The sequence below is a fragment of the Sinocyclocheilus grahami genome, unplaced genomic scaffold, assembly GCF_001515645.1.
Source record: "Sinocyclocheilus grahami isolate Dianchi unplaced genomic scaffold, SAMN03320097.WGS_v1.1 scaffold574.1, whole genome shotgun sequence".
NCBI lineage: Eukaryota > Metazoa > Chordata > Actinopteri > Cypriniformes > Cyprinidae > Sinocyclocheilus > Sinocyclocheilus grahami.
Genome location: NW_015505753.1, coordinates 395,431 through 420,137, shown reverse-complemented (window position 1 = coordinate 420,137; position 24,707 = coordinate 395,431). Strand labels below are relative to the sequence as shown.

General features: G+C 41.7%; 1 protein-coding gene across 2 annotated transcripts; it reads left to right on the top strand.

The window, feature by feature from the left end:
- The first annotated feature begins 5,275 nt into the window (after positions 1–5,275).
- Positions 5,276–23,468, top strand: LOC107556609 (axin-2). Of its 2 annotated transcripts, none has more exons than XM_016239743.1 (11): positions 5,276–5,790; positions 7,046–7,956; positions 10,745–10,885; positions 12,884–12,986; positions 14,371–14,511; positions 14,664–15,139; positions 16,653–16,820; positions 17,022–17,234; positions 17,327–17,407; positions 19,910–20,077; positions 22,091–23,468. In XM_016239743.1, exons 2-11 carry the CDS (start codon positions 7,133–7,135, stop codon positions 22,215–22,217), a joined length of 2,442 nt encoding a protein of 813 aa, XP_016095229.1. In that variant the 5' UTR covers positions 5,276–5,790; positions 7,046–7,132; the 3' UTR covers positions 22,218–23,468. The 2 variants fall into 2 exon arrangements, with proteins under 2 accessions (XP_016095229.1, XP_016095230.1); XM_016239744.1 differs by lacking the exon at positions 5,276–5,790 and adding an exon at positions 6,766–6,780.
- The last annotated feature ends 1,239 nt before the right edge of the window (positions 23,469–24,707 follow it).

The following is a 24,707-nucleotide window of genomic DNA, read 5'->3' as shown; positions in this document are numbered from 1 at the left end:
TGTCCATACAACAATGCAGTGTTGGGGAAAGTTATTTTTAAAAGTAATGTATTACAATATTGCATTGCTCCTTAGAAAAGTAACTAATTGTATTACTTTTTATGAAAAGTAATGCGTTACGTTACTTTTGCATTTCTTATTCTCATCTTTCAGCTGTGCTGCCATTCTGGATTGCTTGAAGAATAGGACGCAGGAGAAGAAAGTTCAACACTCTTCAGCGATAAAAAACATAAATGCTGTGTTTGTCAAAAGTCATTTTTGCTTGTTAGTATGGTTGAATTGGATCATCAAAGGTCAACAGTAAGGACATTGGTTAACAAAATGGAATTTAATACACAGTAAATAAAATTTATGGTAAAAAACCGGCAGCTGTGGTTGCTGGAATTTTACCGTAAAAAATACGGTAGCAACGTTTTAGGTTTTACGGTTTCAACTTAAATTTACAGTTAAATACCGTAATTTCATTAACTGATATAGTTAATATACCAACCTATTGAAGTACTGAAATCTGTTTTGTACCTTTGTAATACACTGATTACCACCAAATGCAGGTGGTGATGAGAAAGTCACATGATGAACCAAAGCCCATCACAAGCAGCTTTTAAATAACAACATATATAGAAGGTGCACAGTGTCATTCACACAAACGCTAAACACCATCATGGTAACACACATGAAACTGAAATAATGCAACAAAAAAACATAAAATTTGGAATGTAACGCAGGGAATTCTGGGAATGTCAATTTACGGTTATTCACTGTTAATTATACAGACTTTTTCACTTCCAAAAACGGTATACTACCGTAAAATTAATGTCCAATACATGTAATGTCCAATACAGTTTTTCACTGTCTATAGTAGGGGAATTTACCATAAACCATTTAACAGGATTTTACTGTAGCATTTTTACAGTCTTTTACCATTAAATTGACGGTCATTTTTTACAGTGTACATAGAGGATATTTTTGTTATTTAACAGGTTTAATTATTGCAGGTTTGCATTTCACTGTATTCACTTTGAGAAATACTGAATCTGTGTTTGTGCAAGTGAGATGAGTAAACGCATGTTCACATTTAGTCAAGAACTACAGTAACATCATGTTTGCACAGCACACACAACGTCGCTGCACTTCCTTCCAATTTCTCTGTCAGTCAATAAATGGGAAAACAAAGTAAATAGCATTAGTTATTTGAAAAAGTTTACATTAAAAAGTGATGCATAACATTACTTGACAAAAGTAATCTGATTACGTAACTCACATTACTTGTAATGCATTACCCCCAACACTGCAACATCTCAAGAAATCCTCTGAAGACATCCAAACAATGCTGACCTACAAATGCAAAACATTTTTAAAGGTTTTTGGATGGAATTTTGATCCATTTGATATCAATTTTCACTTTTCATTTGTGAAGCCAAACTCGTAAGTCAACGGTCAGATTATAGCATGAATTCAGTCATATCTCAGTTTTTACTAAATGTGTAGTTACCACATTTTGCCTCAACACTTAAATAGATTTGAGTTTGCAGAAGTGTGATTTCTTTTCCTGACAAAGCAATCGCATGATTATAATATAATGTACAAGTCAAATTAATTGCTGTTATTGTGCTTTTAAGACATTTGCATGGTTCTTTAGGTCACCTTGTGTTAAGCTTAATATCTCCTTTTGTGAAAATGGCATGGGTTTGGAAAGAGATAGGATGAATAAATGATGAGAGAACTTTCATTTCTTGATGCACTGTACCTTTAAAGATATTGTCCCAGACCGGTCTTGTTTATTTGCCTAAGCCATAATTTCCTCTAAAAGCATGGTCATTGCTCCATGTATGCCATGCAAATCATGATCTGCTTCATTTTCTTTTGCCTCCCTGCATCTATGCCTTCCTCCTCCCCCCGACCCCTGCACACACTCACATCAGACATTCACAAAGTGGACATTCACACTTCACTCCTGGTGGACGTCTGTGATAATTGCCATAAGCCTCCTATTGCTTTCATTTTCCATTGTTCTCCCTAAAGTCTTTGCTCTGGCTTGTGATAAAGGGATAATCACTTCAAAGCAAACTGCTGAGAGTTTAGCCCTGAGCTGAAAGAGCAGGGCAGACAATACAGTCATTGAGAGCAGTTACTGATCACAGCGTTCATCACGGAGCAGCAGACGCTCTCAGACGCACTCACTTTAGCTGCTCCAAAATGAATACTCAGCAACTACCAAACGGGAATAAAAACTGGCTTTAGCCATCGGCCGTTAACTTTATAAGGTACTTATAAAGTGTGCACAGGTTCCACTAAAAATCTAACAATGGTGTTTCCTTTTGGAAGAATTTTTATTTTCTTTCTAATTATTAGTTATTTAACAGGTTGGGTCTGATCAGGAATAGGCAATTGCACACCAAGCAAGTTTGCAGTGTTGTCCAACGATACGTATGAATGTCTTTGACCCTTCAAATGGCACATCCTGGATGATTATGCCTGGACAATGACTTCCTACTCTCATTAGAATTAGAATAGAGCATTACCATGTAAGTCTCACTTGTGGACTGTTTCCACTGTAGACAAAACATTTGATTATTGAGAAAGATTTCCTGTGAAGATAAGGCAAGTGAGTAAAACCTGTTGTTCTAAAAATGTGTCTTAAAGATGATTTGTCTAAAATGTACTTTATGTTCTGCTCACCATAGTATGAGATAGCAATGTACACAAAAGCTTCACATCTGCTCTTTAAATTCATCTCATTTAGCACTAATGCATGTATTTTATAATATCCTGCTCCTTAAAGTGAATGTAGAACATCAAAGGAAGTGCTCAAGCCTTTGAAGTATCATGAGTGGAATCAGTGGAACGTCCTCCCTCACTAGTTCAAAATGCAGGACAAGCTTTTCTGGTAGTTTCACTTTTTTAGTTGAGAAGGATTTTTAACTATACTGCTACTGTAAAGTAACCTACTTCGAACTTTTGTGGCGTTTTAACTAACCCCATCATGTCTTAAAGCGGTAGTTCACCCCAAAATGAAAAGTTTGACATCTTTTACCCAGCTTTTACTCATGTTGTTCAAAATCTGTATTTGGGGGAACACAAAAGAAGATATTTTGAGGAATGCTGAACCCCTTTGTCTTTCATTGTATAGGAAAAAAAATATCTTCTTTTATGTTATACTTTGGAATGAGTGGAATGACATTTTGGGTAAACTATTCCTTTAAAAATCAATGGATATGTCTACATTATAGACTTTTTCCTTGACTGTCTTAAAATATCAGTATAGACGTTGAATTAAAGGAACAGTTCACCTGAAGATTAAATTGTTGTCATCATTTACTCACATATGGAAGATAGCTGGTCAGATATTCTCATTGCTTTCCACTGAAGAAAGAAAACAACACTAGAGTGGAGCAATATGAATTGAAATGAAATATTGAGTGAACTATTCTATTCTAGTTTCTAGTCCTTAATTTGTCAGCAACAACACTTTGAACAGAATTGTTTGTACTGTGTCGATCGGTCACAATGTCAAATTGTAGTCCAACACAGAAGGGTAATTCACTATTGGCGCGTTTCCACTGCATGGTACGGCTCGGTACGGTTCACTTTTGGGGGAGGGTTCCACTGGGTACAATACCTGGTACTTTTTTTAGTACCTATGTTATACTTGAGTGGAATGACATTTTGGGTAAACTATTCCTTTAAAAATCAATGGATATGTCTACATTATAGACTTTTTCCTTGACTGTCTTAAAATATCAGTATAGACGTTGAATTAAAGGAACAGTTCACCTGAAGATTAAATTGTTGTCATCATTTACTCACATATGGAAGATAGCTGGTCAGATATTCTCATTGCTTTCCACTGAAGAAAGAAAACAACACTAGAGTGGAGCAATATGAATTGAAATGAAATATTGAGTGAACTATTCTATTCTAGTTTCTAGTCCTTAATTTGTCAGCAACAACACTTTGAACAGAATTGTTTGTACTGTGTCGATCGGTCACAATGTCAAATTGTAGTCCAACACAGAAGGGTAATTCACTATTGGCGCGTTTCCACTGCATGGTACGGCTCGGTACGGTTCACTTTTGGGGGAGGGTTCCACTGGGTACAATACCTGGTACTTTTTTTAGTACCACTTCGGTTGGGGTTCCAAGTGAACCGTACCGTTACCAAAACGTGACGTGTAAACTCTGCTGATCACGGATTGGCCGGAGAGACTCGTCACTACCTGCGTCACTGAACTTGTGACACAAACACAAAAGAACCGCTAGATTTAAATCAGCACAGCCAGCGAAGGATCGAACGCAACTGTTTTGAACGAGCGCACCTTTTTTTAACAACCAAAAATTTTTGTTGTCTGTTGTGGAAGAACAGACATTCCTCTCGTTGATAGCAGAGGAGCGGATCCAGCGAGAGCTTGATGGGGCGATGCGGAATGAAAAAGTTTTTTTTTAGGAGTCGTGGTAGTAGAGGCGGCGCAACTATAACGACATGTGAATTATCCCGCCCACTCTAAAGCGGTACTGAACTGCAGTGGAAACGCAAACCGTGCCGAGCCGAACCGTGCCGTACTGAGCCGTACCGAGCCGAGTCGTACCAAGCAGTGGAAAAGCGCCATATGTGTTCTCTATGAGGTTTTGTATGGGTTTTAAAATAGTGTTTTTTGGATTTATAAAATTAGTAAATTAATGTAGGCCTATATGGTTAAAAGAGACTTTAACCCCAAAGAGACCATTTCAGCTTCATTTCATAACAGCTGAAATAGTAGCTACTTTTTGTATAGCCTAAAGAAAACTAAAAAAGGCAGCATTAATATTCTCATTTGAGTTGTGACTATTTTATGATGTAGAGAGTCAGTGTTAACCACTGACATCATTGTACTCCTAAATCGAAAGCTGCTATTCTACACTCTAAAAAAATGCTGGGTTGTTTCAACCCCACATTGTGTTCAAATATAGACTAACCCAACTTTTGGGTTAAAATGTAATTAAAAAATTTAACCCAACAGCTGGGTTAGTCCATATTTGACCCAATGATGGGTTGAAACAACCCAGCATTTTTTAGAGTGTAAAAACTTAGCACGTGGCTCAAAAAAGGCTAATTCTCAAACAGGCGTTTGAATCGCAAACTTAATACAGCTCTATTATGTGCAAACGCAGAAACGAGTGGGTTAACTAAGAAAACAGTGCTGAAGGGGTTAACTGTGATTCCTCAGAGGAAAACGCGGCCTGTGTCTTTAAAGTTTCTGTAGCAACAGCAGGATCGCGGCGCTGCAGATCACTTACTCCTGACGCTCCACAGCTCGAGGGGAGTCGGCTCGAGATCTCTCTGCTTTGATAAGGTCCTTGCGCCTCAGTTGAAACTTTTCTCTGACTGACTTTAGCGAACGGGCACTTTACAGCGACTCGCTGAGAGCATTATGGTTAGAGGCATCGATAGGGCTTGTAAAAACGAAATATGTGGTTTTGGAACGATCTGCGTTGTTTTAAAGCGGGAGTGCGAGAAATAGTGCTGTATGTATCTGTCGGGACCGTGCGGTCGGCTGCGCTCTTTGATGTCCGCTCTTAAACCCTGAGCTCAGTCCACACTGGAATAAGAGACCAGAGCACATTCAAACGCACTATACAGGGATCTAGTGTGCTCTTCGAGGGAGGAAGTTTACGTTTAGAACCTAAAATCTGCATTTGACAACAAACAACGTCAGAGGACAGGAGGACTGCGTACAATTGGATATATAGTGGAATATATTTGTTCTGTTGTTGGAAACCTGGGACTTTGGGGACCGCACTCATGGATGGATGGTGAGTTGGAGCAGTGTGTGTGTGTGTGTGTGTGTGTGTGTGTTCTCCCAGCGCTGGCCCCATGCTATTGCTTTGATGTGCTGTTTACCGTCTTTGAAGTCATGTGTCGCTGTGAAATGCAGTATATCTGATAGACGTTACATTAAAACGCGTGTTTTACTTGTATTTTTTTTATTATTGTGTTGATTTGAGGTTAGCTTGGCTATGCTTAAAGAATATTCATGATAGTGTTACGGACTTCAACCCCCTGTGATCTCACACTTTTGGTTTTCGCGAGGGGTTTGGAGTTGCATGTTGCATGTTTTGTCTAATTTCTAATGGATTGGATTCGATCACTCTTTATATCCGTAAAGGGACGACTTTAAGCGGTTGATTAATCTTTCAAAACTGTCTTAATGGGCATTTTAGACTTCTGTAGCGATGCAGCTGTGTCTTTTATGATGCATTTGAGATCCTTTATGTCATCAGAAGTGTAGTTTTTTTTTTTTACTATATTATTATTATTTTTTTTTTATCATAAATGTAAATTAAGTTTTTATGCACGAGAAGCGAATACTTTTTGTTAAGAGAAGTCGATGTGATGCTATAATGCAAGTCTATACTGTACAGATATACTGTAAGCAAGCATGCTATCGATTAAATGGGTTTACATTATTGTGCGTTTCATTGCGATTCGATTTCATCGTCATAAATAGAATTTTACGCGACATTTGTCTGCATAGTTCCGTTTTCGCTCAAGTCGCCGTCTTAAAACTCACTTTCAGAGTAGTCTGTGTCTTCTTTTGAAAGTTGGAGTTTAGTTATGACAGATCTTTATTATTATTTACTTATTTATTGAAAAATACAACCAGGAACAGGATGTTTGATAGTTTTAATTATGTTTTTGAAGATTGCCTTCCGATCAAAATCGCACATTTGATCGGATAAGCTTAGTTTTCCTTAATGTGAGCGTTTATCCTCGTTTTTTCCTGTCCTCTTCATCGCTACAAGGTGATTAAACTGGGCTTGAATGAGACTGATATAATGTTGTAAATAACCGCAAACGCTGGACTTTGTGATTTTAATAATTTAAAAAGTTTGAAATGACTAATATAATGCCTACATAGAATTTAAACTAGGTCGCTTCGATTGCATTCGACGAAGCCGATTGTACACCGCAAGCGCGCACAATGTAGAGCTATAAGTGTCTGAAGTGACTCTTTTGAAGTTTTTGGGGCGGATCTGGTTTTGATGAGATCAATACTTTGTGTTTCAGAGAGAAGCTCCCCTGCTGATTTAAGAGAGAAAGGAGATTACAGCTGAGCTTCACACTGAAGGCTTTGCTGCTGGAGCTGCTAAAGCCATGAATAGGACACTAACAGATCCTATGGTCAGTAGCTTCAGAGAAGATGACCCACGTCCACCGGTCCCAGGGGAAGAGGGTGAGACAACATGCCACCATCCCAGCAAGCTGGCCATGATGAGACCGAAGGATCCTGTGAAAACCATTATGGCTGATCTTCGCTGTTCCACAGCCAGGAGGGATGACGATGGACTTGGGGAACCTGAGGGCAGTGCGTCCCCGGACTCCCCTCTTGCCCGGTGGACCAAATCTTTGCATTTCCTTCTTGGGGACCAGGACGGTGCTCAACTTTTCCGGGCATATCTTGAACGTGAGAAATGCGAGGACACTTTAGATTTCTGGTTTGCCTGCAATGGTTTCAGGCAAATGGACCTCAAGGATACCAAAACACACAGAGTTGCCAAAGCCATTTACAAACGGTATATCGAGAACAACAGCGTTGTGGCCAAGCAGCTTAAACCTGCTACTAAGACCTTCATTAGGGACAATATTAAGCGTCAGCAGATTGACTCCGCAATGTTTGATCAGGCTCAAATGGAGATCCAGACGGCTATGGAGGAGAACGCCTATCAGATGTTCTTGACCTCAGACATATACCTTGAGTATGTCAGAACCGGGTGCGAGAACCCCAGTCATGTGAATCCCAACGGACTAGGAGGTCTAAAGCTGGTGTGCGGATACTTGCCGACTCTAAATGAAGAGGAAGAATGGAGTTGTAATGACTTTAAAGCCAAAGCTTTGGCCACTGTAGTCGGACTGTCTGCCAAAGCGATACGGTCACCTCCATCCCTTCGCGCAGTGGAAGCATTGGAGAAAGGCTACAGGTGAGAGATCCCAAAATATCTTTTTCACTTGAATACTGTATGCTATGACAATCCTGCAATGCTGTTGCATGCTTCGTACTGCTTCATGTGTCACGCAAACCTATAGTGTGTAGCTTAGTGATTAAAGGTCTAGTGTGGTAGCCGGAAAATTGTAAGTTGAAACAAAGATCGATTGATGTGAAGGCTATCGCTGTTTGTGTCCTTGAGCAAGACACTGAGTCTTAGGGATTAATTCTCTGTGTGTGTGTGTGTGAGAAGTAAGTAATATTGCATAAATTCATCAGAGGAATGTCAAATTAATAAATGAGTAATGCGTTTTCAAGTGTATTATTACTTAGTTTCATGTAGCTATCGCACTTGAGCTCTTGCATTAAACATGAGAGGTTCTTTCTTGCGAGTTTGGGGCCATTTGCTCTCACCTGGCTTGCATTACGCAGAGAGAGAGAAAGAAGGGGGAAAAACATCAATAGAGCAGCTCTTCCTTTCATGTAAATATTGTCTAGCACCAGGCCCTCTGCTGGCTCCACACAGTTTCCTCTGCTTTGAAATTCTTCCACCGTTAGAGGATCATCTTCAAGGATCAAGGCTAGTTCACAATGCAAAATTGGTTTCAGCCGTCAAACGGATAAAACGAGTGGCACACATCAAAAATGTCACTGATTCAAAAACGAAACTTTAGTTTTTGCTTTGCCGTTAACAAAACAAAGTACTTCAAATTGCTCACAAGATTTTGCTTATGTTGATTTAAGTAGTCTTCGTTTAGACCAGCTCTGTTACTGTACTTTGTCAGGTTTGACACCTTTAGATGTCTTGACGAGCTGCTGGTTTGGTTGTTAAAAAAAAAAGAAGTATATTGTCTGGGTTTAAACAAAGCACCAGGGGAAATTTGGTTTGATGAATTGCTAGCCGTCACACAACTTGAGGTTGTAAATGAGGTGACCCATCAAGGTGTGGTGCCAGACAAATGTTTATCTGTCTCAAAGACGGCCCGTTGGGAGGGTGATCTTGAAGAAGGTGACAGAATGTTTCATCTCTGCTTATCTTTGTCAGGTTGTTTATGTAGGAGATGATTAAGAAGCAGACGAGAGTAAGCAAAGTCTCTTTTTTGATGTTATTCCCTGATTTCTTTTTGAAGAATGCTCCTTGAGCAGTCTGTTTTCCCTCTCTCTCGGGGCACTTTTTTGTTCATCTGAAGCATGTGGAACTTATTTCTCTCCCTTTCTGTGTTTCTGAATAGAGTTATTCACAAAACAACACACAGCAGCGGTTCCTCTGTGAGTCACAGAGACCGTGGCCTTCATCTCCTCCGTTTCTTATTTACCACCGTTCTCCTCTGATTTCAACTGCCTCTCTTCGCACTTTTATCTAGGAAAAAACCCAGACGGATGGAGAATAAGCACACTTTTTGAGCTAGCGGAAAAGAAGGACAGAGGGGGGCGAGGCACCTCATGAAAGAAAGCATGAATGAGGGGGTGAGCGAGGGAAGAATGTGAACCCAGCTGTGCTAAATACCTGACTCTGAGCGAGAGCTTCCAAAGGTCAGGTTTGAGTTGGGGCCGTAGGCTATAGTCCTGCTGGGTCTCCCCTCACAGCGCTGCTGGCAGTAGGCATTCTCATAAAGAGGAGGCCCTCCTTCCCCCCCCTCTTCTCTTCTTTCTTTCCGCTCTCTCATGTTCTTTCTCTCTCTCTCTCTCTCGCTCTCTCTCTTTCTCTCTCTTTCGGCCCGGCTCAGGTTCTCTACCTCCTCCTCCTCTTCCAGTGGAGCAGGAATGTGTCACAGCAGGAGAGAGGGGTATGGAGAGCGAGAGAGGGATCGGAGGGAGGGGCGGCCTGGGTGGGTATGTGGAGGAGGTGGCCTTAGCAGAGGAAAAAGCACAAGAGAAGGAATGACCTGAAACGGGAAAGTTTGGAAGGGGGAGGTAAAATGAGGAACGGGGTGCCTGGCCCAGACAAAAGGCTCCAGATATGCTCCACTGAGGGGAAGTGGCATTGGCAATTCACACAGATGTGCTGCTCACTTAACTTTCCCCCTGATCAGCCCTCACCGGGCTGCCGCAGGGGGGAGGTGGGGCAAGGGAGATGAAAGGGAAGAGTAGAGAAAAGACAAACTGAGCTCGAGTTCCTCCCCCAGCCATGAAGGAAAAAAGACTAGTAAAAATAGCTGGACCCTTTTCACAAACATAAGGGAAGCCATGTTAGAAGCATTTTGCATTTGCAATGTGATATTTTCCCTCTTTTGCTCTCAAAATTTGGATGTTATCGTAACATTTATCTAATTATTTGACTGCTTTAATCCATTTTGTTAAGGCCAGATTCATAGTCTAGGCAAGTACACATATGCGGTCTCATTGTTCATACTTGACATGCTTTCTTGCATTACTGTGGTGGTAACAAACCTCAGTAGTCAAGATGGCAAACAAGTTACCTTCAGATGTTGTCCCGTTAACTGGAGGCATCAACTTTGTGAGGGCAAAACTTAATCAAGTTTTCAAAGTTCCTTTTCAACTGTTACTCTGCCGTGGCAGTAGTTTACCTGAGCGATTGAGTCAGTTTACGCTATTGCATGCTGCAGTTCTCTTATGGCAAACCTTAGAATGCAGCAGAAGACATTTGGAAAAGTGATACACATTTAGGTCTTACAGGTTCAGTCCCCTTTGAGTAACCTAGTTACAAGTGCCTCAATTGTGGGTTCATGAATCAACCAAGCAACCTTCCAGTTAATAGCCTTGCAATTTAACCACTGTACCACGCTTTCAATTAAAACCAAAATTGTCTGTTGTTCCTGTAGGTCCTATAGACGCAGCGACCCTGGAAACCCCTATCGTGTTGCGTCTGGTTATAGTTTTGCTCCTGCCACCAGTGCCAACGACAGCGAGGTCTCCAGCGATGCCCTGACGGATGACTCAATGTCCATGACGGACAGTAGTGTGTAAGTGTCTTTCTGGAACCCTCTATATTTCTGTATTTTCCTGTTTCTTAACATAGTAAACTGCCTGCCTAGGTGGCACTGTTGGGCATCATAGGCAAATCTTGAATGAATAGATGATGCCTAAAATGACATCTTGAAAAATGTATAGTTCAGTCTATCTCTACACTGTGGTCAAAAACTAACATCTTTCTCTTGCTGTTAGCAGACATAGGGTTTAATTATTTAGTCATTTGTGGCTGGTAATGAGATGGTACAGATTGCAGGTGATACATTGGCTTTTAAATGCGTTTGAGATGTTTTTAATGCATTGCTGGAGTCTTGAGGGGATGAGCTATGAGAAAGGAGTGGACCCAAGACAAGAGCCCTCAGATAATGTGCTTCCTCTATGCGCTAATTGAAGCTAATGTTTGCAAATTCCTCTAAAGGAAATGACACTGACCAGTTTGTCCTCCTCTTTTGCCCATGCTCTTTCCCTAGAAAGCTTTGATCTTCAATGGCTCTCTTTTTAGACTTTGCACAACTTAGTCACCAAAGACATAGTCATTATTTATTGGTTTCCCCATTGTCCCTGGAAAAAGGGGGTGTGGGTTAACTCGCCATGTGGACTATAAGACACTCATTGAGGTGCTTTGGCAGTAAATTAAAGGAATCTCAACTCGCATGGAGGTTTGGTATGAGCCCGCCAGGGCTGGAACGAGGGGGATCCGGTGTCAGCTAGGCCTTTAAGAAATTAGCCATTTCTGGAGCACAAGAGCAGGTCACCTGGGATTAGGGTGTTTGGGACCCCCCCCCCCCCAAACCTGTAAACCACCCATCACACCAACAAAATGTGCAACAGCTTCTTGAGTGACCTGTAAATTATTTATTTAATAGTTGAAACTGCAGCATAGTTAAAAATTAAATTAGTGTGTGAAACAAAAGCTAATCAAATAATTTAAAAAAATAATTATCTACATGCTCCTGCATTGCATTTCTTATTCTATATTTTGTTTGTATTTGCGCCACTTTGAAGTAGCATAGGCAATGGGAAAACCAGCCTCTGTGTTCTTTATTTGGAGGCTGATTTGATTGGAATAGCTGCGTTTTTATTTGAGTTAAAAGGCACGGCGCTAAATCAGAATTGGAATTCCAGATAAAGGGAGGGAGGAAGCGAGGGAGGGGAGGAGAAGTGGGGGAAATTTTGCTTATATCTTATTTATGGATTTACTTGGACGCTAGGGAATGCCACTGCGCCGACTTCAAACATTACCTTATCTTACAAACCAGCCTTTTGATGTGCGCAAGATCAGAGGCTGACTGCCGAGCGCTTGCCAAATGAAGATTGGAACGACTGCTTTATGCGCATGACTGTGAGCTTTCAAAGACGTGCTGGAAACTGCATTTGGGCTAGGTCATACACTTCAGAGTCAGAACAGAGCAAAGGAAACTGGCCTGGCTTAAAAAAAAAAAGCTGAGCGGAGGATGAGAAAGATATCTGGCTTTAGAGGCAAGAAAGGGTGAGATTGAAGAGGTGGAGGTTTACGAACATTCTGCCATGGATTAGATGGATTAGGAGTGTTTATGGAAACACAAGCCATCCTTTATTGTAATTGGTAACATCATATAGATGTCATAACAGCGGCGACGCTTGATTGTGCGTTGGCATTAGTGGCAGCATTTGGGTTCGAGCGTGCCCCACAGCGTCTATGCTGGGCAGGAGAGCAGAGAAAGATCTTGCTGTTACCAGCACTCTGGAATGCTCACGGCTAACATGGAGGAAGATGAAGAATTTTGGGTTTTGGATGATATTGAAAGGAAAGTCATGGGGCTTGCTGATTTAGTTTGCACAGGGTGAGAGTGCATCATTTTCTGGGCCATTATTTCAACATCACACTAAGTGTAGATCTGTATGACTACAGGATTTGAGTTTCTACGGATGCTGAAGATGTATGTGTCTGTCTATCGTGTATTAATTTGGGCAGTAAATAACCTTTTATTGTTCTCTGTGTGTCCTGACAGAGATGCCATCCCTCCTTACAAGCTGGGGAGTAAAAAACAGTTACAACGAGAGATGCAGCGCAACATGAGGATGAACGGCCAAGTGTCACTACCTCCGTTCCCTGTAAGTGTCCTCGCCTTTCTTCTGAATTACATACAAACAACTCCAACATCGCCCCCAATTAAAAAGCGTTACCCACTCACGGTTGTGGACCGTTCGTGTTGTTGTGCTCTTTCTGGGATAATGACTCTTAATAAAGTGCCACACCGCGCTAAATGAGTCTGTTTTATCCCGGGGCACCAAAATCAACTGTGAGTGCTTTGATCAGCGGATGAATGGGGCTGACTTCAAGGGAAGTGACAACTTCCAACCGAGCTGCACCCTTTTTATTCCTCCAACAGCACCCTCCATCCCCCTCTCCATCGTTTCCTCTCTGCCTTCCTCAAAGTAGAATAAGAGAGATGGTTGGTTAGTGTTTGGAGAGAGAGTTTGGAAAGACAACTTGTTAAGCGAGTCAAACAAACCTGTATCCACCCTCCCTATGCCCCCTTATCCTTTCTTACTCTTCTTTGTGTTCCTTTTTTCCTCTTCCTGTCACTGAATGTATGAGAGAGGACAAGTGCACAAACAATTTTAAATTCTGCTTTGGAAAGACTTTCCATTTTCTGTGTCTTCTCTCTTTCTCTCCATCTCCTTGCCTCCCGCCCTCTCTCCTTTTTTTTTGGTTGTAATATTTCCCTTCTGATTTGGCAATGACTGGCTGCCTCTCCCAGGATGCTACTTTTAGGCAGCAGGGGCCTGGAGCTGCTGCAAGTCTCACCAGCAGCTTGTCTTGCTTTCTTCTCTCTTTCGTCTCTCCCTTCATCGTCTTCACAAAGAGATGGAAAGAGGAAGCCAAATCAAGAAAGGCAGGGCACAAAATAATAATAAAAATAAGAAGAAAGTGATAGAAAATCCTTGTGTGAGACGCACACATGGGGAAGGAGGATAATGTGGCTACTGTAGCTCAAAGGTGCCTGCTGTCATTGGGGGGGAATAAATTACCTCTGTGCTTCTGATCTCCCACCGCTTGAGTCCTCTAGTGGTGGCACACATCTCGCCATCTTACTTTCTCTTCTTTTAATCCCCCTCTCTTTCCTTTTTTCTTTTGCCTCCCTCCTTTTTCCCCCTGTCGATATGTGACTTTTATTGCTAGATGTAAAGCCAGTGTCCCTGCCGCCCCTGGTGAGCGTTTGATATTTGACGAGGGCTCTTTGAAGCTGCCTGACTTCACAGGCCAGGCTGATGGCTTGGTTGCACTACAGAGGGAACAAGCCGAGGCTCCTTAGAGCGTGACCAACTGCTCATGCCGGCAGTGGCCCATGCCAGTGGTGTGGGGCATGTGTTTGTGTGTGTGTGCACGCATTGGATGGGCAGTAGACTTATGCGGGGAGGGCAGCTGTAGAAATCAACCCCTCCTGTCCTGTCTGGTCTTCTCGCTAATCTGTATCTCTCTCTGGTTGTGCAGAGGACGCGGCGGCCACCTAAGGAGATGACTCCCGTGGAGCCAGCAGCCTTTGCGGCACAGCTGATAGCCAGACTGGAGCGTCTGAAGCGGGAACAGGAAACCATGAGCTCCCTGGAGGAGAGACTTCAACAGATTCAGGAGGTTGGTATCGCTGGAAGTCTCCAAAGTTACTTCCTCTATTAAAGAATTCAGAGAAATGCAAATTTATATGCATAACATTCGCAGAATATTTTGGGCAAATAGGCTGTTTGCGAGAATTTCTTTGTAACATTGCATTCCTGTGTGTGTTTTAGGAGGAGGAGAGAGATGAATCTGAGTTGTCTGGAAGCAGTGCATCCCACTCTCTGCCTTTGCTCCCTCATGGCTCTTGTGAGGAGGACCCCCAGGCCATCCTGGACGAGCACCTTTCCCGAGTTCTCAAGACCCCTGGCTGTCAGTCTCCAGGAATGCTACGGCATTCCCCACGCTCCCGCTCTCCTGAACAGCGCTCTCTGCCTCGGGGAGGTCCCGGCACCAGGTCGCAGTCTGGCTCTGTGAACGGATACATGCCGGCAAAGACCTTCATCTCCAGACAGTCGACCAAGCACATCCATCACCACTACATCCATCACCATGCTGGGACCAAAAGTAAGGAGCAGATCGAGGTGGAGGCAACCCAGCGGGTGCAGTGCCTGTGCCATGGAGCTTCAGAATGCTGCTCCGCCCCCTACAGCCGTAGCCGGAGTCTGGGCCGAGACCAGTGTGGCAGCCCTGCAGAAGTGGCCTTTGGGTAAACTCATGTTTTTGTTGTTCTTCTCCAAAGTGAATTGCATTTTTGAGGGCCTAAACATGCTCCAAAACTCATGAACCTTTGCACACACGTCAGAACTGGCAATAATGTACATCTGATATGGGTTTCAGAAGTGGGTGTGGCAAAATGGCTGGATAGCGCCACCTTTACACATTCAATGGAGTGCGCCTCAAGCTACGTTTTACGTACATATACGAAAATCGGTACACACATTACCTATGAAAAATTTTCTTGGTACAAAATCCAAAACCCATCAGGAAGTACGTTATTTGGAATTTCCTGTATGATTTTTGTTCCGGTTTTGCCATTTCCAGGCCTCATACTTTGACAAACTCCTCCTACAGTTTTAATCGGATCATCTTCAAATTTGGTGAGGGTTATCATAAGGCCTTTGTAACGTTATATTGCGACGATCTTGAGTTTTCGTCAAAGGGCGTGTCCCTGGTGGCCTGACAAAATTTGATGTTTCGCCATGAAACAGGAAGTTGCTGTAACTCAGGCAAGCAATGTCCGATCTGCCCCAAACTTCACATGTTTGATAAGAGTCCTGTCTTGAACACATCTACATGCCTATATTCGGTTATAGTCACAGTGCCACCTGCTGGCAACAGGAAGTGACATGTTTAACACTGTGCAACATATTAAAAAGCGTCAGCAAGTGTTAAATGGGCTGGCAACATGTTAGAAACATGCTAAAACATGCTAGCAACACTTAGCTAAGTGTTAAAGCATGCTATTAATGCAGTGAAACAGGAAGTTGATGTAACTCAGGCATGCAGTGTCCAATCTGCCCGAAACTTAACGTGTTTGATGAGAGTCCTGACCTGAACACATCTACATGCTCATATTCGGTTATAGTTATAGCGCCACCTACTGGCAACAGGAAGTGACATGTTTAACACTGTGATGCACTATTAGCAGCACAGTAAAATATGCCATTGTGTGCTAAACATGCTAGCAACACTTACTAAGTGTTAAAGCATACTATTAATGCCATGAAACAGGAAGTTGTTGTAACGCATGCATACAATGCCCAATCTGCCCCAAACTGCACACGTCCTGGCCTGAACAGATCTAAAGGCCAATATTCCGTTATAATTTATAGTGCCACCTGTTGGCAACAGCACATTTCATGTTTTACACTAACTCATACATACAATGTTCAATCTGCAACAAATTTCACAGATTTGATAAAAGTCCTGGTCTGAAGACATCTACGTGCCAACATTCAGTTAAAGTCATAGCGCCACCAGCTGGCAGCAGGAAGTTTAGCACATATAAATGACTTTGACATATTCCTCCTATATTTATCACTTTAAATTCATATTGCCCACCGTTCTCTGTTTTCCTAAAGCCACCAGATGGCAGTGAGCCCGGGTGCGAGGGCCCTTTCATCGCTGCTTGCAGCTTTAATTTCTCATTGCTTTTTAATTGTTACATCCTGGTGGGGTTTTTTTTCAGCTTAAATTTTTATTCCTTTTACTGCTGCTAGGCATCCCAGCTCTTTATCTAAGCGTCTGTGTAAATCTGGAGAGGACGTCAACACGGAAGGGATGGAGAACAGTCTCCTCCAGCTGCCAGCTGACAGTACAGACCGCTCTCAAAACGTATGGCAGTGGATCCTGGAGAGCGACAGACAGACCAAGCACAAGCCCCACAGGTCTGTCTCACTACTCTGTGGTCATGTCTATAGTGTAATCTCGGAAAATTCTTGTGCATGCGCATTTGCACACCAGTTGTCTTTTTGTTACTGAATTGCACAAGCGTTTTAAAGACTAAGGCTTGCCATCTGCCCACCTGGATTCCTGTGAGCTTTTGTTCTTACATTGTACTTACATATTCAAACTTTCTGTTCTTGCAGCACTCAAAATATAAAGAAGTCGCACTGTTTGGATCCCACGCGCACACACACCTGGGGAGGTGGCGGAAGCAGTGGGCATCTCCGTGCCCACCAGCCCGCACACCCCTATGTTCAGGACCCTGCCATGCCTCCTCTACCCCCTCCCAACACCCTAGCACAGCTGGAAGAGGCCTGCAGGCGCCTTGAAGAAGTTTCCAAACCCTCTAAACAGAGGTACGAGCTCCAGACTTTAAGATCCTGTATGTCAGTTCTTGCTAAAAACTCTTGATTTATTCCTGTATTGACGTATGCGTTCCACTTCACAGGCATTCAACATCAAGCCTTCAGAGAGACAAGAGTCACCCTGTGCCTGTGCAGAATGGCAGTTCAGCGCTTCAAACGGATGAGTATGTATTTCTCCTGATAGTCATCGCACTTTAATGCATTTTCATTGACGAATGGCACACGTATGCAGTGCTTTGCAGCCATTAGTCTTTCTTTTCCTTCAGAAACTCCTGGTTGTTCTCTTTTTTTTTTGGTTTCTGGCCCTAGCCAGTGTTTGAAGTGTGGAGCATTGGCCACCTGATGGCAGAACTCTTTTTCATTTTTAATTGGCTGACCTTCAGTCCTGGTCTATGGCTAGGGGGCTTTCTGAAGTAGCACTACAAAGTGAAGAAAGGGACCAGGGGATAATCTTGACCATTTTTCTTTTCACTCATCTCTGACAGCATTTGTTCAATTTAAAGCACTGCATTTAAGCCAACTACTGACTCCGACACTGTTCTGTTTTTTTGTGCACCTTGGGTACTTAACCTAGATAGATAGATATATATATATATATATATATATATATATATATATATATATATATATATATATATATATATATATATATATATAATTAATTATTAAAAAAAATTATACAATGTGATTTTCTGGATTTTTTTTTTGATTCGGTCTCTCACAGTTGAGGTGTACCTACGATGAAAATTACAGATCTCTCCATTCTTTGTAAGTGGGAAAACTTGAAAAATCGGCAGTGTATCAAATACTTATTTGCCCCACTGTATATATATTAGGGGTGTAACGGTACACGAACCGTTTCGGTACGGGTCTTTCGGTTCGGTACGCATGTGTACCGCACGAATACTACTTCTTCTCAGGAAATTCAAATAATAAATGCCGTTTCACCGTCTTTTATGTGGCATGACAGATCGCTGTATAAACACCTTAGAGAGCCGCTTCTGGCACGGTTCAGAAACGTGCTGGTATAATCCCAAAACAAGCACTGACTAGAGCGGCCGCGATCAGCTCCGGTTCCCGTGTCTGAGCCGTGACGCCCCGCAGATTTGTGCAGAGCGGAGCGCAAGTGAACTCGATCATTCCTTCCTTTGTACTACTAGTTTTAACGCGAATAAACATGACTGAACATCTCATGCCTCATGTAATTGCTCAATCAGTGTTTCAACCGCGGAAAGACATCAACAATACAGCATGGAAATAAAACACAGCTCGTTAGTTCACTAGAGAAATTAAGTCTAGAGAGGAGCATTTTGCGAAATATTACACCATATACTCATTATATTTTACTAAACCTGTTACTCTTAATTACTTAATGTACAGTATGTTTAAATTAATCTGTTATGAAACATGCTATGACAGCCATTGTGTAATTGAATATATTTTAACAAATAGCTTAGAAATTTTATTATTTATAAGTTAATTTAAAAACTGCATTATGTGCAATTTACATGCTTGCATACAATAAAAAAAAATTTAAGTTGAGTGTTGATCATCTATTTAAAAATAAATAGCAATTAAATTTAAGTTTGGGTTAAGTTGTTATGCCTAATTGTAACCTTATAATGTAAAAGGTCTCCCTATAGTTTTAAGCATAAGCTGATAAGATTTTTATCACTAAGACAATTTTAACTATAACTGAATCTATAACTGAAAGAGCAACTTGTTCAGTAAACCATACATTTTTTTTTTTTTAACCGAGTCGTAGATCCCTGCTTGGACCTCAAATATAGGCCCTAGCCCAGCCCTGGCCCGAAATGCTCAGACCCTAGCCCGGCCCTTGTCCGACAGCTCTTCAGAATTCTTAGCCCGAGTCCTACCCGAGCCCGTCTTTTTTTTCTTTCTTTTTTTTCTTCTTCTTCTTCCAAAACAGCTTACTACTGTTTCAGCTATTAAAATAGTTCAGTTTTGTATGTAATGGTAAAGTGATTATATGTTTTTTTTTAAGTTAATTTAGAAAAAAACGTTTGGAGCATTTTTTTTGTTCGTTAAATGTAAAGACGACTAAAGCGCGCTTTGCAGGACATGGGGGCGCCGGCACGATCACTTGCATTGGAAACAACTTAAAATATGCAGTGGTGGAGGTAACGAATTACAACTACTCGCGTTACTGTAATTAAGTAGTTTTTTTCAGGTACTTGTACTTTTTTGAGTATTTTTAAAGCTGTACTTTTATTTGTACTTAAGTACAAATTAAGCAAAATAATCTTTTTTGTTACTTTTAAATCATAGTTCGTTACTGAGTACGCCCACAACAGGACCCAATGGGCTTGCAGACCTCTACCTAGTCGTCGACTAATATTTAGAATTACCATAATCTTGAAGTTTGACAATTAGGTCTTAGATTTCTCATCATTAATCCTACGTATGAGCTATAATCGTAATATTGATGGTTGTTTAAGGAATCAACACGAAAAATATCTACACATGCTTCCAAAAAATCTAATCCTGATGGATAAAAAACCAGTCCCACCCTAAATATTTCCTGTTGTGTTACAGAATTTCAATGTGCTGTGCATGCCATCTAGTGTGGTCTTTAAGACCTAGCTAATATTATGCTCCGCTGTGAGGATATTTACGTTTGTGCTCGTGTGTTTGTGTCTTTCCAGACCAAAAGATCTCAAGAAGATGTCAGGTTGCCACAGTAGCTTGAGCTCAGAGACAGTGGTCACATACTTCTTTTGTGGTGAGGAAATCCCGTACCGCCGGATGATGAAAACACACAGCCTCACACTCGGACACTTCAAGGAGCAACTGAGGAAAAAAGGCAACTACAGGTATACCTTCAATTCTGACTGGAGAATTTCTGTTTAATAGTTGATATTAAGGCTGCTGAAGACTTGTGTATATAATAGTTTTGCAATTAGCTCATTTAAAAAAAAACCCATGTGAGGTATTTATTGACTTGTTGGTCTCTTCAAGACGGCGATGTTTACTGCAAGTTATTTACATTAGCAGCAAGTATGGAGTTAAGACGACAGGAAAGAGAGAGGGGTGGGTGCACAGAGAAAGACAGAAAGAATGAGGGAATTTTAACTGTAGCCGTTTGGTCACATCTGGTATTGATTTCATCTTAAGGCACATTTAATAAGCAGCTCTTTGAAGCCCAGGCCTTTCATTTGATGCACAAAGACTTGCACACATTTTTCAACAATTGTATCAAGCTACGTTGCTCTCATACATTTGTGTGTGTGTGTTTACATAAGACTATCATTTTTTTTTAATGATTATTTCTCATTTATATCAAAGCCTCTCTTTGTGTTTACTTTTTTATTTGAATGGGGCATTGTCAGATGGCCGCCAGTGGTTTTCCTTGTGCATGTTGACTCCATAAAAGCCCATTTAAAGCTCACCAGAACAGTTTAGTAACTTTTTTACTGGTAAATATGCTGGTCATAGCTTTTAGCTGCCCTCTGACCAAAATCTGTAATGCTCCATGTGATTGCATTGTTGTCCACATAGATGACTTGTTTTGTCAAATAGCTTGTTTTCTGAGGCCTGTATTCTACATGAATATTGTCAAAAGATCCCCATGTTAAGGACCCCTCTCTCACTATGCACATTTTCAAGGAAAAGAGAATTCAAAGCTGATGGTTTTAATCGCAGAAAATGTGTGTAGTTGGTTCATTTCAACATGGCAGGAATTCAACAAAGAACAGTACTGCCAGAGTTGCCAGACGATATTGGTGCCAGATGTTGCGAAGAGAAAATCTTGCCATATAAAACATGTTCCAATGGAAAGACTTCTTTCTCTTTTTCTTTCTTCTTCTCCCTCTCTCTGTTTTTTTTCCTGAACAAATAAGAGCCATGCTTCCCTTTTGAAGATTTTGCGGAGGAGGATATAGCTTATTCTCCAGAAATAAGGATGTAATTATGTGCCATGTAGCAGTATTCTAGTTTGTCCCTCATTTATGAAGTTGGGTTTGGGCAGTGGGAGAACAATGGATTGTTTCCGACATATTGAAAGAAGAAAAGCAACTTTGTTCTCGTCAGTTGTTGTTTTGAGTCATGGTTATTCCTGTGTGTGTTTTATGTGTGCTGTTTCTATGACTTGGTGGCGTTTGCTTGTAAAAATCTAGCATGCACCGCAGCGCAAGTTAGTAAGAGGGGGCATTTTCCATTACAAAGCCAATTACTGAGGCAGACCTCACCACTCCCTCCCTTCCCACTGTTTTCTCTTCCTTCTGGAGGAGGTGGAGATCATTAGTGCATCAGAGGTGGAAGGAAAAAGACAAATCGAATGATAGAAATGAGGCAAACAGGTCATCCGTCAAGGTCAAAGACTAGATTAAGACCAGACTCATCCCGTCGCAATGTGGTAATGAAAAAAGCTTGAGTAGACTCTGCGGCACCCAAAAATGTCAACCCTTGTGAAAGATCCCCATCATTTGCTCAAGAGCTCCCAATTAGACACCAGAGCCCTGATGGTAGATGGGTGGTAGTGTTTAACAGACCCTCTAATTTAGGCTAAAGCATCTCTTTGTCCCCCATATAGTGGAGTGCAACACAGTATAGCACTAGTGTCTGATACGGGTATTTAAAGTCGACACGAAATGGTGTTTAAAACATTTTACTTCTATAATGTGATGCATTTCACACTGAAACGGGATATTCTGATGGTTTGGGTGTGTCTGTGTGACATATCCATGGGGTCTTTAAGCTTTTCATAGGCTTGAAAAACAACATTGTTATTTTCTGGAATGAAAGAACACCATTTTACCTGTAGATTACCTGTAGTCATTTGTGAATGCAATCAACAGTTTGTTAACCGTACGTGTTCTCTGTTTCAGGTACTACTTCAAAAAGGCCAGTGATGAGTTTAAGTGCGGTGCTGTGTTTGAGGAGGTCTGGGACGACTGCACAGTTCTGCCCATGTTTGAGGGCAAAATCCTCGGCAAAGTGGAGAGAATGGACTAAACAAGCATGACAGCCCACATGTGGACTTACCCAGCACTCAAGACTAACTCGACGAGCGGAAAACGGACGTTTTATGAAGCTAAAAAGGTTTAGACGTTTGGCTTACCAAGCTATTGAAGGAATACTAGCCAATGAAGTACAGAGGGATCTGAACCAGCCATGCATCTAGAGAAATTGTTCCTTTGATTTGGAACGCTAAGAGAGATGTTATGACCAATGAAGACGCAGTCAACCAACATTGGTGTGTTACCAGACCATGGACTGCTGACCAGCATTTGTGATAATTGTAGATGTGTATACGTGTGTTGGATGCGAGAACGTGTGCATGTGCATACAGAGGTGCTCATATGTACACAAAGTTATAATATGCTTCTGTCACAAGTTAAAGACTTTATTGCTATTTATTAAACTGTCATTCCCCTCATACCTGTGTTCAGATGTTGGACAAGCTGCTTATTTGATTGGGAGATTTTCAATGTTATACATGCATGGACGGATGTCTAGAGTCACGCGACCTTAACTCAACAGACTGTACCAGGAATCTTCTCTTCTGGCCAATGAGAACGAACTGTGCTTCACACCAGCACACCTCTCCAAACCTCTCTGCTGATTGGGTGGATATTTCAACCTTAATTGCCCAGCCAATAGCTGATGTGTTGCATCTTTAGTGCCTTTGGTTTAAGGTCCAGACATTGCACAGGAACCAATAGCCTTGTCCTGGAACCTGTTCCAAAACTCTTAAAAACACTAAGTAATAGGAAGTCATGCTATTTAAAAAACACAAAACAAAAAAGGTCATCTTAATTTTAACACTGTCTGGGAGATCAGAGGGTGTGCATGGAAGGGGTTAATGTCCTGTGTAAATGTTGAATGGAAATACCTGGTTTAGCCTATTTAAAACCACTGAGCTCCAGGGCAAAATCTCGGAATGCACTGGCAGGAGTGGATGAGAACATACCATCGCTAGTGTATTATACATTACCTGTGCCTACATGGATACCATGCTGTGTGCTGCCCTGTTTCAGGGTGTGAATATTCCCTTGCTTTTCTGAGGGGTTTATGTTTAAAATAATTTTTTATGCTTTGGATATCTTGTAATCATGACATTACATTTCAGTGTTTTGCTCCCCCGATTTTGTTTGTTTCACTTAAATGTAAATTATGCATTATATAGAGCTTCATTTTAAAGACGACTTGGTACTTTAATTATTGTAATTATGAAGAGATGTAGCCTTTATTAAAAGTTATATTTTTTAAATGAAAGCTAATATGTTTGTGTGGTTACTGTGCATTTGTGTCTGGTTGGAAGTGATTATCCCTGGGAATCAAACCCAAAATGAGCTCCACACTGAATCTGTCTATGCTCCACAGAATTGGAACACCTGTATTGGATGTCCATTTAAATAATAATACTAAAATGCTTTCAGAATACTTGGGGATACTGTTGACTCACCTTTGTGTAACTTTTACCATTCCACTCATTTACCCCAAAATCTGGGCCAAAAAAAAAAAAGAAGCTTAAGACGACAGATTTAGTTTAGCCTGCTCATGATCTTTACATTATGAGGGCCCTGCTCTACCAGTTGATCTCAGACTTCACTGTATTAGACTGCTCTGAGGTCTGTTTTGGGGTGTGCCTTTCATCACTCTCTTATACGTGCCATTCAACAGGAAGTTTGGTAAGGACGTGATGAATGATAGCATGAGGATGTCATAAAGAGGCTCCCCAATTGGCTGTTAATCCCATCCATTAAATTGCAGGCGGGGTTCCTGCCAGTTGGGGGTAACTCTGTGGCTGTTTGTACACCATAGAAGGCTTTGTTCATGGATCATTCCCCCCGTCAGCTCCCTCCAGCCCTGCCCCAGCACCTCCATGCTTAATTAAAATCTCACCCCCTGTAGCTCCTTCCATGAGAACCCAACTCCAAGGTGAAGGCCTTTCCCAGAAAAACCCCTATTGCTTCCTCCAATGCATTTCTCAAGCTTCAGATCGGCCCATTAGGAGGGAGGGGGACTCGGGCATCAGGTTGTTTTTGTCGCCATTTTGGCAGAGAGCGCGATCAGTTGCCGGAGTTCTATGTGGGAATAGTTTTATCTGGCTGCCTTCGTTCAGTATTTCAAGTGTTTGCCATAAATTGGAGGGAGGAGGTTTTAATGGTGACATGCTTTTCTTGAGGGCCTCTCCACACTTGGACCAGGCCCTGGCCTTTACCTCTGCCCTGGGAGACGTGAGCTTTGCCAGGGCCTGGGCAGCTGGTTTTTCTTGGGGCTAATTGGAGGATTAGAATGCTCCTGGAAGCACCACTGGCCCAGCATGCTCAGAGACAATGCTGCGGCATAATGAAGCACTTCAGACCCCGGTGAGAAATCCCAGCCATATTTGTTCCCATTATCAGCCTTTAATTTGCTCCCTCGTAGAAAATTAATAAATACAGCAGTAATTTGGCCACTAGAGTCCTTTTTGCCTGCGTGCATGAGCGTGTACAAGCT